The 18,424-nt window shown below is 41.4% G+C and overlaps 1 protein-coding gene across 1 annotated transcript in view; it reads right to left on the bottom strand.

The window, feature by feature from the left end:
* f2 (coagulation factor II (thrombin)) overlaps positions 1 to 13,414 on the bottom strand; it is a gene marked incomplete at both ends in the record, with an annotated part of 23,155 nt that extends 9,741 nt beyond the window's left edge. The window contains 5 exons of the mRNA XM_083633177.1: positions 6,532 to 6,634; positions 8,135 to 8,159; positions 8,321 to 8,400; positions 8,617 to 8,697; positions 13,342 to 13,414. Of these exons, the coding sequence (XP_083489303.1) occupies positions 6,532 to 6,634; positions 8,135 to 8,159; positions 8,321 to 8,400; positions 8,617 to 8,697; positions 13,342 to 13,414 (362 nt within the window). The remainder of the gene's footprint in view (positions 1 to 6,531; positions 6,635 to 8,134; positions 8,160 to 8,320; positions 8,401 to 8,616; positions 8,698 to 13,341) is intronic.
* Positions 13,415 to 18,424: the final 5,010 nt, after the last annotated feature.

Below are 18,424 nucleotides of genomic sequence, written 5' to 3'. Positions count from 1 at the left end.
GTAATTTACAGTCCAAGCAGTAATTCCTATTTAATTTAATGCTTATTTAACTCAGACTGTAAATTTATATTTAATGCCTACTTACAATCCTATTTGTGTATATTGTACATATTGGCTGCACTTGCACTTGCAATGTTGTGATTAATATTGTGCTTGCTGAAAGCAAGGCACAATCTCTAAAGTCTGCCATACTTAATATTATTATTCTATCTGCCACAAATTTGGGACGTAATAACTCCCACATTTTTCGCACCACATAGACATGCCAGACCTCAAACCGTGCGGCTCATTGATGACGGTGTGCTATGACTTTGCTAAGAGTTTCATCGAGCGGTCTGGGTGCTATTCGCGATTAAGCGTCATCCCCCCCCCCCCTCCCATTGACTTACATGGGGTTTTAATAAATCTGGCAAAATCTTGGGTAACGCTTTAGAATACAGCCCGCAAATAAGCATGTAGTTAGAGTATAACAACGCGGTTTAGGGCTGTAGTTATAGTCTAACTACGGGGTTTAAGGAGTGAATTATAAGATCTGTACTTATAGTCTAACTACGGGGTTTAAGGAGTGTAGTTATAGTATAACAACGGGGTTTAAGGAGTGTAGTTATGGTATAACAACGGGGTTTAAGGAGTGTAGTTATAGTATAACAACAGGGTTTAAGGAGTGTAGTTAGAGTATAACAACGGGTTTAAGGAGTGTAGTTAGAGTATAACAACGGGGTTTAAGGAGTGTAGTTAGAGTATAACAACGGGGTTTAAGGAGTGTAGTTATGGTATAACAACGGGGTTTAAGGAGTGTAGTTATAGTCTAACAACAGGGTTTAAGGAGTGTAGTTATAGTATAACAACGGGTTTAAGGAGTGTAGTTAGAGTATAACAACAGGGTTTAAGGAGTGTAGTTAGAGTATAACAACAGGGTTTAAGGAGTGTAGTTAGAGTATAACAACGGGGTTTAAGGAGTGTAGTTAGAGTATAACAACGGGGTTTAAGGAGTGTAGTTAGAGTATAACAACGGGGTTTAAGGAGTGTAGTTAGAGTATAACAACGGGGTTTAAGGAGTGTAGTTATAGTATAACAACGGGTTTAAGGAGTGTAGTTAGAGTATAACAACAGGGTTTAAGGAGTGTAGTTAGAGTATAACAACGGGTTTAAGGAGTGTAGTTAGAGTATAACAACGGGGTTTAAGGAGTGTAGTTAGAGTATAACAACGGGGTTTAAGGAGTGAAAACCCCGTTGTTATACTCTAACTACACTCCTTAAACCCCGTAGTTACCCTGTAAGTACAGTGTGGTACCCCGTAATTAGCCTATAAGTACAAACATTTGTCCCCTGCTTCATAATACAGCCCGCGACCCCGTAGTTAGACTATAAGTACAGATCTTGTTACCCTCTAGTTAAAGTATTTTTTCACTCCTTAAACCCCGTTGTTATACTCTAACTACACTCCTTAAACCCCGTTGTTATACTCTAACTACACTCCTTAAACCCGTTGTTATACTCTAACTACACTCCTTAAACCCTGTTGTTAGACTATAACTACACTCCTTAAACCCCGTTGTTATACCATAACTACACTCCTTAAACCCCATTGTTATACTATAACTACACTCCTTAAACCCCGTAGTTAGACTATAAGTACAGATCTTATAATTCACTCCTTAAACCCCGTAGTTAGACTATAACTACAGCCCTAAACCCCGTTGTTATACTCTAACTACATGCTTATTTGCGGGCTGTATTCTAAAGCGTTACCAAATCTTGCATTAAATTAGCTGTATCTCAGAAACCATATGCTCTAGAACTACCAAACTTGGTAGGGAGGTTCCCAGAGGGGCCTTTTACTATCCACGAAAAATTACACCAATTGACCTGATGGTGGCGCTAGCCCTCTTTACGTTTTGGTTCATAACTTTTGAACCGTATGGTCTAAAATTTTAATTATGAATTCCCTGGATTCCTTGGGTCCTTCCGCATCTACTGATATAGGCCACACCATTTCCGTCTCACTAGATTTTCCGCCATTTTGGATTTTGTCCAAAACCTTTTTTTTTTTGCTATTCCTCCTTCAAATGTTGTTCACCAAAGCACACATCATGTGTGGACTGTCCTGCACAACACTGCACTGCAGTTTTTGAAAAGACTGCACCTTTGCGATATAATCCACTTCCGAAATTATGTGGGTGGGGCCTATTTCACAAAAATCACCATAACTCCGGAACGCATTATCCGATCCTAACCACCCAGCAAGGACGGACCCGGACGAATCGAGAGAGCCCAATCGGGGCCAGCTCAAGTCATATCATGACGAGTCAGATCTGGCCCAGATTATCACTGTATCACTATCCAACTACTTTCACTCACCACTGAAATATCCATGAGGATAACTAAATGGTTGCAACCAATCACGTATTTCTCAGCCTGGGCTATTTTTTTATCCAAAATCCGAGTGATCAGCACTTGCATGTGGACACAGGACAATCTGCGCTGATTAACAAACTGTTTATTCGTGGAGGTGGGACTACGAGGAGATGAATTGCGGGGGAATCCTGCAATTGTCTCACTTGCATATCTTGTTGCCAGATTGTTTTGAAAGAGAGAAAATACACTGCGAGGTGTAAACTATACATTTGAGTGGAAGTTGCATGCTGTAGCATTGTGCGTTAATGTGTTTCGGGGTTCTGCTTACACAGATTGTAGATGGTTACACTGTGATGTGCGATCCACAAAGACTTGACGCTAACGTTTTAAATAAAAAACAAGTTCCAGATTATGGTTTGAATTAAATTAGCTTTCGTTTTTATTAAAACTGTCCCGACTCCATGGATGTTATACCGGTAGGCTATAAAAAAAACAAGGGGTCCATGTTTTGAAACGGTAGGCTATATTACTCCAACGTACAGCAGAATGTTTCAGTGAACAGATAGCGTGGTAGTAGAGTAGCCGAGTAGCCAGCCGGTAAGTTGTAGATCCCGAGTTCAAATCCCACTCATGGCAGTATTATATTTTTTGAAAATGTAGCATAAATTGTTAATCTGGACATAATTATAGCTTTATGTATAAAGCTGCTGAATATACACTGTGTACATAGCAGAATAAGTGAACATGCCCATTCATGGTAATGGTCATATTTCGACGTCAGCTTGACGTTCCCGCGTAGACGTCTAAATCATCCCCAAACCGGCATGTGATTTGGCCACGTCCTGGACGTCACTGAAAGACGTCATCACAACGTTATCATGACGTAATTCTGCTTGCTGGGCAACCTTGGTAGAGGTGTGCAGGGATGTACTCTGAGCGGATAGTAAAAAGATTGTCTCATTTCGCCTATAGGGGCACTATAGCAAAATCAAGTACCTGTAGCTCACAAACCATAAGAGTGACTGTTCCCAATTGCGTCCATAGAGTACTCTTCTACTCTGGCCTAAAAAATTACACCGATTGACCTGACGGTGGCACTATAAAAGCCATCTTTACGTTTTGGTCCATAACTTTGTAGCTTCTACAATCAAAATTATTTTTTCCCAGGTTTCCTTGGCTCACCCCACGCAGAGTAAATGTAAGCATGGGCAGGGGCTATTTGAGTGAGAGTGCATGAAGTCTGTCCAAGCATAACAGTATTGAGCGTGAGCATACAGTTTAAGGACAAGCAGAGCAAATCTAAGCAGGGGCGGGGGCTGTTTGAGTCCGAGGGCAGGGTTAATTACAAAATCTGAATGTGAAATGATAAATCATGCTCTCAAATTGCTAAGCAGTGCTCCTGATTAAAGATAGGGCTATAATTCCATAGCATCGGGTTCGGCCACAAATTTCCCAGGTCCATTAAAACCTCTTCTAAAGCCACCTATTTCTGAAGAAAATGGTGAAAATGACATACCCAAACTAAAATGCTTACTGTGGCTGAACCGCTAGGGTTACAGACAACTGCCTGACCTTTTCTGGAAGGTAAGACTTTGAAGTTTCTGTTCCAAGTGTCAGAATGACTCTATGTGTTACTGACCCTGAGTAACACCAGCTCAAACACAGTGGTTGATTCTCGCCTAGAATAAAAAACACTTTTAGAGTGTAAACAGTTACCTGTGGTTGTTGTATTTATGGCTAGAAACCCAATGGAGACATAGCCACAGGCCTTACCACATCCCAACTCAAAGAAGATGAAAAAATACCAAAACATGAGTATTTGGCAGTGGTTTTTGTAGGGAGATACCTAGGCGAATTTCCAAAAAGCCATTATAAAAAGCCATTTGAAAAAGTCAAATAATTTAAAATGTTGTCTTTGTCTTTGTACAAAGACAGCTATAACTTCTGCTGTGTTGATCTGATCTGAAAAAGGAAGACGTGGTTCGATGCGCAAGATTCAGCCGGTTAATTTGGTATGTAGCATGAACAGTATTGTTCAGAATTAACTACCTAATTAATCACATAAATGACAGATGAACAGCAAAAAATCAGAAACGTAAGGCCGGGGTTACGGTGCCATGATCCGGCCATCCGGGTCCATAATTTTGGACCCGTGAAGACCTCTGCTCCATATATTCTGGTCCACCCTGGAACGTATCTCTGCCCGTGACGAAAAGGCCCCCACAACAGCATCTCGCTGCTCGACCCCCACTAGGGATGGGTGTAGTTTCGTATTTTCCCGATACCCATGCTAAAACGATACTTTTAAAATGTTACTGGTGTGTAAACGATGCCTGAACCATTATTATTATTATTATATACTGTATATATATATTTTTTAAGAGGATTTCGAGGGACACGCTCCACACAATAATGTTAGTGAAGGTGGTACCATAGTGGTACTGGGTTTCAGTACCCAACCCTATCCCCTGGCCCATTCGTCCTAACAAGGGGAGTGCCGATGCTTCCAGATTCCCTACGTATAAAGGCCGGACTTTTTTTCTTGTGAACTTGGTAATAAAAAGACGATCTGTCAAAACCCTAATTAGTTATTCAATGAGTTCGCTCATGATGTGGGCAGCTGCACCACGTTCACCATGTTGTCAGTAAAGCAGCGAGGTAGGAAATTAGAAACACATGACATCATGTACGGTAGTCTATATAGCAAATGATTTATTTAAATGGTGCAAGTTAGTAGCCTACTTAATTAACCTGTATAGTGTGGCACAATTGTGCTTGTGCTTTAAAAAACAGTCCAATGGTAAGGTAAAGGCAAAAATGAATTATGCAAAGGTAATATGAAAATTAATAAGCAAGAATATGAAAATCGATTAAAAAAGGCACATTTTAAATTGCATTTTGTAAATCAGCATTAATTCATCAGTCTTCCATTTGTCAATTTAATTAATTTAATTTAAATGGATCATTTATAAGCATTTTTATTAATAGGCATTATAAATAGTTTTATCAAATGGCTCATTTAAAAGCATTTTTTTCTTCTAGAAGCCGTCTGGAGGGTGAATAATTTAGGTTACAGTAACCTAAGTACATCATGCAGGAGACAGAGGAAAAATGCACAATAGATTGTGCACAGAAGAAATCCATGCAGTCAGCAGAGAAATCCGTATCCAAGGCAAAAGATTCCGAGCAGGAATCAAAGAACAGACACCGAATTGTGTCACTAGGCAGACAAGACAATCAAATGCCATCATCTTGAAAACATTCCTGGATGAACGATGAAGGACTTTTGCGCATCGGAGGCGCCTGGAAACCATGCGTAAAAGCACCCCTTCTCTCTCTCTCTCTCCCTCTCCCCCTCTCTCTCCGTCTCATGTCGGTTCAACGCATGTAAAAGCAACTGCCAATTAACCAATAATTAAGCCGACGTGGCTTTGCGCAAGAGAAGCCTCCGTTAAAATGTTGTAAAGTGAAGTGTCAGTATCTCCATAATTACAAAGATAATGAACATTGCTGAAAACTATGATCATTAAAACGACATGCGAAAGTCCACTTCAGGCTTAAAAGGTAAGGTAAAGTCCCACTGATTGTCACACAATGTGCAAAATTTTGTTCTCCGCATTTGACCCATCCCCTGGGGGAGCGGTGAGCGGCAGCGTGCGCCGCGCTCGGGAATCACATGGTGATTTAACCCCTCAATTCCAACCCTTTTGATGCTGAGTGCCAAGCAGGGAGGCAAATGGGTCCCATTTTTATAGTCTTTGGTATGACTCGGCCGGGGATCGAACTCGCGACCTCCCAGTCTCAGAGCGGACACTCAGACCACAAGGCCACTGAGCTGGTTTCTCACTGCACACTGCACAGTCAATTAACAACATGTGCTCCCTATGCGCTGGCGCTGCTGCATGCAATGTCCATGGATCTGACATCATGCTGGGAACAGACAGGCTTTTGTAGAATTTAGAAGCAATTTATAAGAAAACTAACTGTTGTTTATGTTGACATAACGTCAGCAGATGTGTTTCCTTTTTGGAAATGCTTCTGTTCTGTGGGTTTTGATTGACAGGCAGCTGCTGTGTCACTATGTCTCTCCCCTCTTAACAGTGTGGCGTTCAGGGACTGATCTTTTACCTGAACGAAGCACCGCCGCATTCAGGCTCACTTTCACCACGTTACCTTATTATGGGATGTGGGAAGTTGCTTTTCCATAACTGGCACTCTTTCCCTGATTTGGTGATGTTGACGTTTCCTGCATAGTTCAGACCACTACCAGTACCAGCTACACAATGACCTACACACACACACACACACACACACACACACACACACACACACACACACACACACACACACACACACACACACACACACACACACACACACACACACACACAAAACACAATGTATTAAAGCACACAAGTATTCTACCATTCTAATTTGTATTTCTGTATCTGCCTACTAAATGAAGCTATTCATTATAATCCTTTACTAGAATAGGATAGAATAGAATAGAATACAAAACCAGTTTATGTGTCTTTACCTTCTATGCACTCTTTGACCATGTTGATGTTGGCTTGTGTTCTCAGCAACTTAGTTCCATCACAAGCTAGAGAGATGGACAGACAGACAGACAGACAGACAGACAGACAGACAGACAGACAGACAGACAGACAGACAGACAGACAGACAAACAGACAGTGTAATTGTATATTTGTAGACTATTCTGGATTTTTTTCATGTTAACCTCTTCTGTTTACTGCTGCTTGTGACCTCACTACAACTAAACTAAACTAAACACTTTACCAGACTAGACTAGGCAATGTTTGGGAGTACCTCAAACAAAACAAACACGGCTAAATATATATGTAGCCTATGTTTTGGTCTTAGTGAAATGTTCTATGGTCTCCTGTTTCTAAATATAATGTAGCTGAACCATTTGGTTTGACCAAGTAAAACTTTTTATAAGCATTTTACTAAATGTCAATGGGAAAATAAGTGGCGGATGACAATCTCTGGTACGGCTCTCTACCGGCCTATCCTCTCCTTCTCTTTCTATTCTCTCTTTCTGGTGGAGCTTATTCTTCACTTGTTTTCTGGACAAGGAAGTGTCATACTATTTCACAAGATCTGTAACAGTGGCCCCTACTGTATAACAGTGGAAACCATAGACCATATGGGTGTAGCAATCGTGACGTCACCCATTAGTCTTTGGATTCGCGTTTTGAAGCCATCTTGGTTATTTGGAGCCAGAAGTGAAGTGACTTTGGATGAGAAGAGCCGCAGAGCTATTGGTATTGGTGCTGCTATTGGTCTACTATGGTCCGTGATCAGCGAGCTGTGCGATCACTGGACAGGTGTCCTGTCAATCACTCCCCAAAACATAGTCTGCTTTATCATCTAGTTGACTCTAAATGGGACCATAATTGACTAAATGAACATCATGCTGTATTGAAGAAGACTTGCAACTAGCGATTGAGAAGATAAACTCATTAGGAAAGTGTTTACGGAGGTCATAAATTAAGTGAGAAGTAGGGTCATTTTCCCATTCACTTCCATTTAACCAGACTTTTTCTGCAGCCCCCTGCAGTCCATTTGAAAGAATGCAGGTTTAAGTTACTTCCACATTGCCTTCACAAATGGAGCTAAGAGCTCGCCCACTGGTGAAAACATGCATTGCCAGAAAATCTTGTCAATGGCAGGGAAAATAGTTTTTTTTTAACAAAGTAAATAACTGACTCACTCAAAGTCACTGACTGACTGGTTAATATGCAGTACTTACCCAGGTAATTTGTCCAGAAGGTTTCCTGGAAGAAAGAGTTTTCTGTTTAGATTTTAAACCACTGTTACTTTTACAGTACTACTGCTAGTACTACGACATGCTACAGGTGCTAGTGAGTAGATGAGATGAGTAGAGTAGAGTAGACAGTAATGGAATAAAGTAGAACGGAGCAGAGTAGGATCATACTGTTTTGTCTGTCTGTTCGAACACTTCTCTGGCTTCTTCATGGTCACAGATCTCCTCTACACACTCTCTCTCCAGGTTCCCTGTGAGGGAAGAGCACAGTCACATGTCAATAAAAACAATAGTGACACACACCAACATGTCAACAGGCGGTGGCGACAAACAACAACACATAACATGTCAAGAAGGGTCAAAAAATGACAAACGTTAAATGTGATTTTGTTGGCAGTGACAGTGTTGTTCAATCAATTAGTCGATCAATACATCATAAACCAATAAACGTTTAAATCAATACCTACCTGGTCTCACCTCCTCAAACATTTGATTTGCTCGTCGGTTTCGCACCAAAATCTGTGAGGCCGACTGGCTGTCAAGGAAAACTACAGACAGACAGACAGACAGACAGACAGACAGACAGACAGACACACACACACACACACACACACACACACACACACACACACACACACACACACACACACACACACACACACACACACACACACACACACACACACACACACACACACACACACACACACAGACAAAGTACACAGTCAGAGAGGTCCATATCCAATGACAGTGATACTTGTTATCATTATGTTAATGTTTGCTTATGTTTACATTTTCACTCTTTGTTGAATGTTTATCTGTCACTCATTCAGGGATGAAAGTAGATTGAAGTTATTGCTGGTACTACAGTACTATCCGATCCTTCATTGCGTCATTGTTCTCATCCCGCCCCAGCTCCCTGAACACACGCATACATTTTTTTAACACCTGTATGGTGTAGAAATTAGCAATAGGTGACATTATGTAGCCTGTAGTTTACAGCAATTAAACAAGAACAGCAGAATGCACCAGCGGAGTTTCGGCAGAAAATATGTTTTTGCCGTTCTTCAGACTGGATTTGGATTTGCCAATGCTGATTGGCTGAAGGAGTTGTCTATCAAGGCAAGGCGAAAAGGGGTGAATGTGAAAAATGTGGTGTTTTCCATCACTGCAAATTGTAGCTGGAGCTGTTAAATAGAGTGCCATAGAACAGGTGTTTTCAAAGTCTGAGACTGTGGGCCTCCCCTCAGACAAAGCTTGGAATTTAGAATACTTGATTAGTTTCACAAAATTCCTGGATGCTTATGGGATCATGATTATGTTATTTGATCCAATACTCAACAATTGAGCCAGAAGTCCAAAATACTTGATGGACTCACGTATTGTGTGTGGGGGAATAGTTCCAGGAAGTACGTTTGAATGCATAACAGTCATGTGACCCGGCAGTGAATGACGATTCCAACTAAAGACAAGAGCCAGATGTTAGTGGACTTTTTGTCCAGTGTGAAAGGGGCTCTCTAGATAACTGGTTAGTTAGTTAGTCAGTCGGTCAGTCAGCCAATCATGGTGGTGGGTGTAGCAACGGGGGCGGGGCTTACCCTGCTCTCCCTGTACGAGGCTGCGGGGGGAGAAGAAGGTCTTCCTGGCCCAAGGCAGGGGCCGGGGCCCTATCTTAGGGGCCAAAGTGGGTGGGACAAAGGCCTCACCTGGAGAGAGAGAGAGAAAGAGAGAACTATTTTATTTTGACCGAACTACACCTGCCAATCATCTCACCGCGCAGAAGGAAGCGTTATCTTGGAACGTGGAAGTATTGGAACTTGCTGCTGCTCATTACTTATGTAATTTCAAGTCTCCCTCTTCAAATGTTTATTTGTGTGTCTGTATGGAACCTAAATGTGTGTTTGTTTTTTATGCTGCCCTCTTGGCCAGGTTCCTCTTGAAAAAGAGATTTGAAATCTCAATGATTCTTTTACCAGGTTAAATAAAGGTTTAATAAAAAATAAAAAATAAAAAGCTAATGTTTGTGGTGTATTCTAGTTCTATGTGAATCTTCTGTGTGGTTTGATTCTACATGTATGTGCTGTGACTAACAGGAAGCCTGTGTAGAACAGCCAATGGAATGAGTCTGGGGGTGGGTTGTTACAGGGGCGATTTTTTTTTTGCAATTCCATCGCGGGCCGCACAGGGGGCGCCCGCGGGCCGCACAGGGGGCGCCCGCGGGCCGCCAGTTGAGTATCACTGGTCTAGTCTGTCCGGCGCCATCTGAACATTTATTCAACTTTTCTTAACTACTGGAAATTACCCTGTTAGACCTTAGTGAAATATGCTTACTTCACAGAGTGTTTACATTTCCCTCCTGTCTAGCGAACATTTAATCAATGCAAACAATTGTTTGCAAGCCGTTCCTAACTGATGAAGGAGGTGAGACACACACAGCAGCATTGTGTTGAATGACATGGTAGTTGGCACAATTGCAGTGGGTCTGTGGGGATTTATTTGTAATACTAATACTAATACTAATAATACCAATAATAATAATAGTAATAATAATAATAAAAAAGTAAGAAGGATCAACACAATTTATTTGTCCACATAATGACCATTATATGAAAGGAAAAGCAGCCCACAAAAATGACAGCCAATGAGAAAAGGAGAACATAATGATATTAAGACTGAATAATGATATCACAACAGTCTCATGCTAAACACTCTCCTGTTGGACTCCACATGTGTATCAATATTCTTTCTAGTCATTAGTTGATAGTGTTTCTTTGTTCCCTCTGGTGTATTCAGAGCAGAGAGAGAGTATGATGATTCAACAGGGATGAGAGTGAGAAAAGGAGCAAATATTGATGGTTAAGACTGAATAATGACAACACTACAGTGTTATCCTAATATAATTTAAAATGCGATATTATCCTCTAAATCAGCTTCAAACAGCCCAAATTTTTCGGCCGGCGCCCTTCGGACGCCGGCATCAGTGGGGCCCATACTATGTCCTGTCATGGGGCCCAAAATCCCTGGCGGCGCCCCTGCCGCTCAACCAATCTAACGGATGCGTTTCAGCGACCCAGTAGTAATTCAAATAAAAAGGGGAGATTTTGAGTGCTAGAAACTAGCAAAGATAATGTTTGCCCTTGCACTTGCACTGGGCGTAAGATATGGCCCCATGTGTTTTGAGACGTTTAAGCACGCCCAAGTCTGTTATAAACAAAGAAGCAAGGAAATCTTGTTTTAGCCTATAAATGGGACCTTTAGTTGCACATGGTCTGGGTGAATACTCGATTCTGATTGGCTGCAGGGTGTCCATTAATTCCTGATAATGATAAGTACTTCCAGTCAAACTGTCTGTTCACCTTCTAAATGAATACACTGAAGTCAGCACACTGCCCTCTACTGACTGATACTTTATATCACATTAGATCAGCCCACATGGGTGGGTCACAGGAGATTTTATTTGGGTCACCAAATAAATTTGCTGAATTTCTTCAGTCTTTCATTGAAAGACCCCCTAATGTCATGTTTCAAGATGTGTATAAAATACTCTACTTTGAATAATAATGTGTCAGATGGTTTTTCCCACAAAAAAAGGTTCAATTATCTTTTTAAAATCCTTAACATGACCTTCTCCCTCATTTAAAAATCCAAAGCAACCATTCAGAGTTATCTAAAACAGCCAATCACAGCATACAACACAGGCTCTCAACACATTCTCACTTGTGACAAAGTGACGACAAGGGTTCCTGACCGATCTGCAGTATATGACGAGTTGGGAGTGAGAATATGTTGGGGCTTTAACTGCTGAATACTGGACAGGGATTGGCTCCAAGATTCGTGATGTCACGACTCTTGCATGTTGAAAACGGCCTTTTCAGCGAGCTCCGAGAAACGTTCTACTTTCAGCAGACGATTGTGGTAACGGCCATCTACTGTCGAACTCGGCACAGACATCCTTCTGCACAGTCAAGCGCAAACATCAAAACTGAAGGAATAAGAAAAACAGATTTTTTTTTACTTTAAGGGGTCTTTAAAATTAATATATAGTATTTCTGATGAGAGGAAACAATTAGAGCAAGGGAGACCAAGACCATTTTCAAGACCATGACACCATCTGCTAACAACGAAAGAAGTCATTATTTCCGAATTGTGAAATCCAAATTGCAATTCCATATCAGGCTCAACGCAGTGGGCAGAATGAATTGTAAAAACACCTTACTGCTGTTAAATTATGACTGCCCCAAACTGCAGCTACTGATTCGTAAATTATACTGTATGTAATAACCTGTATGATACAGTATATGATCTGTATGTGGGAGTATGCTGTTAATGAACAGAAATGTAAACCTGTTCTACCTGGAGTAGAAAATAATAACACCGACAATAACACCGGTCACATAATAAAAAAGGCCAATCAAAGACTTTTTCACCTCCGGCAGCTCAAAAAATTCAAAGTAAAATCCAATCTGCTCCTCCAGTTCTATACAGCCATACTAGAAAGCATCCTCACCTCATCCATAACCATCTGGTACGGCAACCTGGACAGTAACTCACGCAACAAACTCCAACGAATAATAAAAAAAAGCTTCAAAAATTATAGGTACCCCACTCCCATCACTAGACACTCTCTACCATAAACGGACAATCACACAAGCACAAAAAATAGTTTCTGACCCATCTCACCCAGCCAATCACCTGTTCCAACTGTTGCCCTCTGGACGGCGCTACAGATCAATTTCCACCAAAACAACAGTTTTTTCCCCACTGCCATCAGGTTTCTGAACTCCACTCACCTCTGAAATATCACTGCATACCTCTCCAGCAATGTATATGTTGAATGTTCTGTATTTATGTTGCCATATGTCTGTCTATGTACTGTAATGTCTCATGCTGACACATATTAATGTGCTTAACAATTGCTGTACCAAAAGCAAATTCTGCTGACTTGTTGTGCAGTCCTTAATAAATGAATCTGAATCTGAATCTAATTTCACACGATGGAAAACAGGGTTTTTCCGGTCTCTGAATGGGCATTGTGGTCTCAACTGGTCTTGAAATTTAATCCCAAATCTGATTTGTCCGAAGCCGAGTCAAAACCAAGACCGAGGGAGGGCGAGTCAGAGACGAGACCGAGTACTACAACACTAATTACTCCTTTTAGTACTATTAGCAATAAAAAGGAAAATGTTCCTTACCATCTTTAGCCAGGCAGGTCTGCAGTAGGAACAGCAGTAGAACAGAAGTTGGTTTAGATGTTGGTCCCACCATGATCCGATCCAACCAGAACTCCGGTGTGGTCTGTCTCTGTCCTCTGTCCCCTACATGCTCGCTCTCTCTCTCTCTGTCCAGGCTAATATTGACCAACAGGTCAAAGTATATGAGTGAGTCTGACATGTTTAAAGTGAATGTGTTTACCTTGACCGAACGAGCTGCAGCCAGAAACACACACAGACAGACTCCTGACAGGACTGCCCTGTTGGAGTACTTAAACTGTAAAGAGTACAGATAGTACATACGATTTACTGTGTGGACTACATAGTATATTCGTACAGACATTTGCTTTTATTTCACACAATTTTGTCATCTGGATTAGGAGATACAGTTTTATGGAATGTGTAGTGCCCCCTACTGTTCAATTGTAAAATAGCTTTGCACACATATTGATATCTGAACATGTTTACCAAATTTCATGATGATTGGACAATCGGTTTTTGAAGTTATAAGAATTTATCTGAGAGGCCACGCCCTCTCAAATCTAAAAACAAAACAAAAAAACCAACAACATTAAAATCGATATAAAAAATCCAAAACAGCAGCGTGTAGAGCTTGGTCCATAGATGCTACAGCCCGGTTTGGGTGGTGATCGTTCGAACAGTGTAGGAGGAGATGTTAAAAATGTGTTTTCCAAAACTTTCAAAAATATCTCTAAAACTTTCCCGGTAGACATTGAGACTCCAAATAGTAAAATTGAGAGAGTTAGAACACCTGCATATGTGTACCAAGTTTAGTGTAAATCCGACTTCGAGTAATGGCCTTTGAAGCAAAACCTTTAATTATAGGGCCCCCTTCAGGCCGATTGGGTAAATATTAGTTGAGCTAGTAATGGGTCATAGTAGGCCTATGTGTCAAATGTTGATGTCTCTGCGATCTTCCAACTCACGGGAATTTGCACCAACACAGATGAAGAATAATAGACCAGCACAAAAACAATACAGTAGGCTTTCAGGCCTATGGACGAACCCCTACTGAAAGACTACAGAATCTTAAATCAGAGTCACCAGTCACCAGAGTTTCTATTGATTCAGCCTCTGTCTGGCTCAGCACATATCAGACCAAATATTTACCTCCAGATACTGAGGAACACGGCTTGGTGAAAGTCCTGCTCCAGAGTGGGAGTTTAGGCTTACGTTAGGGTTTAGGGTTAGGTTAGGTAAGGGTTTTGGATTAGGTTAGCCTGGGTTTAGGGTTAGGTTTACCCTGCTAGCCGGGCGCTTCTCGCTCAGGTCAATGAAATTTGCATAGGGTTTCAAATGGGTCTGATGGACTCAAGCTTATTCACTAGTTGTTATCTAACGTGTGGAGCGTAACCATTGATTAACCATTGATGCATTACATAGCGCAGCAACAACACATGTGTATCTTAAATAGCTAGCTAGCTGTTAGCTATGTTAGCTAAGCCCACTACCTGCTGCTGTATAAGCACTTCACCGGACTCAAAACGCCACTGTGAGTGACCAAATGTTTCGCTTGTTAACCGGATTGAGTCACACACAAGCAGCCCATCAGCTTCGAAATCCGTCCGGTCAGTTGTTGAGCTGTTTGGGGCTCACAGCTAAAGCTAACATTACGGTGGTTGCCGGCCTGTAGCAGATGCTTTCGTTGCGGTCTATGTGCCGACAGACCGCAGTGCCGACGTCTGCAATGCCGATAGCCCACAAGTAGAACCAGCTGAGCGAGGCGGTGTGCAGCGTGTCGGGGGACCAGCTGGAGCTAACCTCTCCCAGCCCCCATGACTAAACCTAACAAAGTCAATTTTATTGTCAATCACTACCATATGTACAAGACATACAGAGCATCAACCTCTCCCACCCCATGCCTAAACCTAACCTCCCACAGACCCTAACCCTAAACGTAACCTCTCCCAGCCCCCACGACTAAACCTAACAAAGTCAATTTTATTGTCAATCACTACCATATGTACAAGACATAGCTACAGAGCATTGACCTCTCCCACCCCCATGCCTAAACCTAACCTCCCGCAGACCCTAACCCTAAACCTAACCTCTCCCACCCCCCATGCCTAAACCTAACGTTGGCATTGCGGGCTGTCGGCACTGCGGGTGGTCAGCATAGCGGTTGGACACCTTCATTGCCGGCATTGTTTGAAATTTTCTGCTGCATCACTTGGCTGAAGCGGTGCATGCACAGGTAGTCAGCAGCAGTCTTCTTCTTCTTCTTTAAGGTTTCCGGCAGTGTAGACGCTACTTGGCGTATTACTGCCCTCCGCAGGTGAAATATTTCAATTATATAATGAAAATAATAATAACAATAAAAGTGTCCCCACAACATGCTCCAGTTAATACTACATTATTGTCCATACTGTCACTCAGTATTTCATCAATCTCTGTTCCAGTTACGTCCACTACATCAAGGAACCTCTTAGCAGCGTCAAGCACCACCTCAATCCTCTCCGTCTTCCCACTCAAACTAGCAGCACAGTTTATAACCATGGCAATGAAAGCCAGGAATCGCTTCTTATCGATGCAGATCAGGTTCCTCTGATTAGTTTCGTCCTTTTCCTTCTCCGGTTCTTTGTGTCCCTCCACCCTTTCTTCATTCCTTTCCCATCTCCACCTCTTAGCAGCCTCAGCATACGACAGCCCCCGTTCTTCTCTGATCTTACTCGCCTCCCTTTCTTTCTTTCGTGCGGACATTGAGCAGCCCCCGTGTCATGATTGCCCTCACAGTGTAAGCACTTGGCTTTCTCCATCTCTACACTGCACTTACCACCACTCATCACTGCATCACAATCATCCTTCCCACATCTCCGACATATTTTCTCTTTAGTACAAACTGCAGCCACATGGCCGTACTCCTGACAGCAGAAACACCTCAGAGGTGCTCTCTCCAAGGGGCTCACTCTGTGACATACATAATCGGGGTATACTCTAGTTGGAAATTCTCCCTCAAATGTCAAACATACACATCTACTCTCCTCTTTCATCCCATGCTGAAACCTCAACATTCTCCTCACCTCACACACTCCTTCCACCTCCAAAAATGCTTCGGCATTCACCAACAGCGCACGTCACTTACTACCCCGGCCTTAATTTCTTCCTGGCTACTGGCCCAAGCAGGAAACATTTCACAGAGTCCCCTCCAAACGCACTAATCTTCAAAAGAAAAAATCCTCTGACTCACAGACACACACTCAATGACAACCATACCACTCAAAGTAATCCTCACTGAATGAACACTCCCAATTCTCCCTCCAATAAACTTCCCTACCTGATGCGGATCCCTAAAAATACTGTCTACCTGTGACACCGCCACCATTCCAACCAGAAAATACTATTTTCTATTTTTTCTTTACAGACTCCTCACTATCAGTGGATTCACTGACATTTGTCCCCTTCCTTTTCTTTTCATATTCTTGCTGTTCAGCCCTCTTTTGTCCTCCTCATTTTGAATTTCCCTCTCCGACTGCATAGCCAATCCAAAGCTGCTGCTACTGTTAACTTCCACCTCCCATGGCTCCAAGTGTCGGTCCGCCATCTTCCTTCCTACCAGCTACAGTCCTCAGCAGCAGTCAGAAACCAGGATAAGATGTATACATGCAGCAGCATCCGGTTTATTTTGGAGTACTCCACCTAGCATAGTCAGTTTGCTCAAAACCGGGATACACAAAAACGGGATACTTCAAAACCCAGATGGCATAGCCTACTCATGTTCATGTGAAAAAACAAATATGTTTATATATATATATATATATATATATATATATATATATATATATATATATATATATATATATATATATATATATATATATATATATATATAATTAAAAAATAAATAAATAGTTAAATAAAGAACCACTGATGGAGCCTCAGTGTGCGGACCTTCTCTCTTCTGTCTCCTCTTTCAAGAAAAAGTAAAAAAAAATGTCTACTGTCAAATTATGTTTACCGTAATCGTAAGTATAGAACGTTAAATGCACATAGATATGGTATTATGGTATGTTGTATATATATGTGTTATATATGTATGTTGTATATGTATATATATGTATACGTGTTGTATATAATATGATATATGTATATGGATATAATATATAGTATAGTATATAATATAATATATAGTGTGTATATGTATATATATGGATATATATATAGATATGTGTGTGTGTGTGTATGTATATATATATAAGATATATATAAATAAATATATATATAAATAAATATATATATAAATATAATATTTGGGATTGTTATTGTTTTATTGTTTTGTCTTGTTTACTGTTGTGTCTGCCGGTTATGTCTTTGGTTCTGGTGGGTATATGACCAATACCCTACCCTCTGGACATTAATTTCTTGCATTATTTGTGGGCCCCCTCTAATAAGCTTTTAGTAGCTTCCTTGGGGTACCCTTTCGTACACACTGCATCATTGTTGTATATGAAGCTATTGTATTGTGAAATTTCTTGTGTGTGTATGAATAAACAAAATCAAATCAAATCAAATCAATCAAATCTTTGTTATACCCATGCAGTCAGTGAGCACAATCATATTAATGTGTCTCTGCTCTCTGGGTGGTTCTGTGGGTAAAATGTTACAGTTTGGTCCACAAATTACCCAGACTGTTGTTGCTGCATGCCATAACCCTAACAAAGGCTACATGTCTTTGACAGGAGTATTATTAACCCTAACATACAGGTCTTTTGATGGTGGAAACCCACACAAACACGAGGAGAACATACAATTTCCACACAGAAAGGACCTGGGACGGTCCAGGGTTGGTTAAAAACCACAACCTTCTTGCTGTGAGGCAGCAGTGCCATCGTATTACTAATGCTGCTAATGTGACTCATGGTAAATCGTCAGCTCAGCTGGGTTTGTGTTGAAATGAGACAAACAGAGCCAAGGTACAACCTGCCCACAGAATCAATACACACCATTGACAGTATACACACACACACACACACACACACACACACACACACACACACACACACACACACACACACACACACACACACACACGCTCACACACACACAC

Source organism: Poromitra crassiceps (assembly GCF_964638095.1).
Source record: "Poromitra crassiceps genome assembly, chromosome: 3".
Classification (NCBI taxonomy): domain Eukaryota; kingdom Metazoa; phylum Chordata; class Actinopteri; order Beryciformes; family Melamphaidae; genus Poromitra; species Poromitra crassiceps.
The sequence above is the reverse complement of the archived record's forward strand: the minus strand, read 5'-3'. Positions and strand labels throughout refer to the sequence as shown.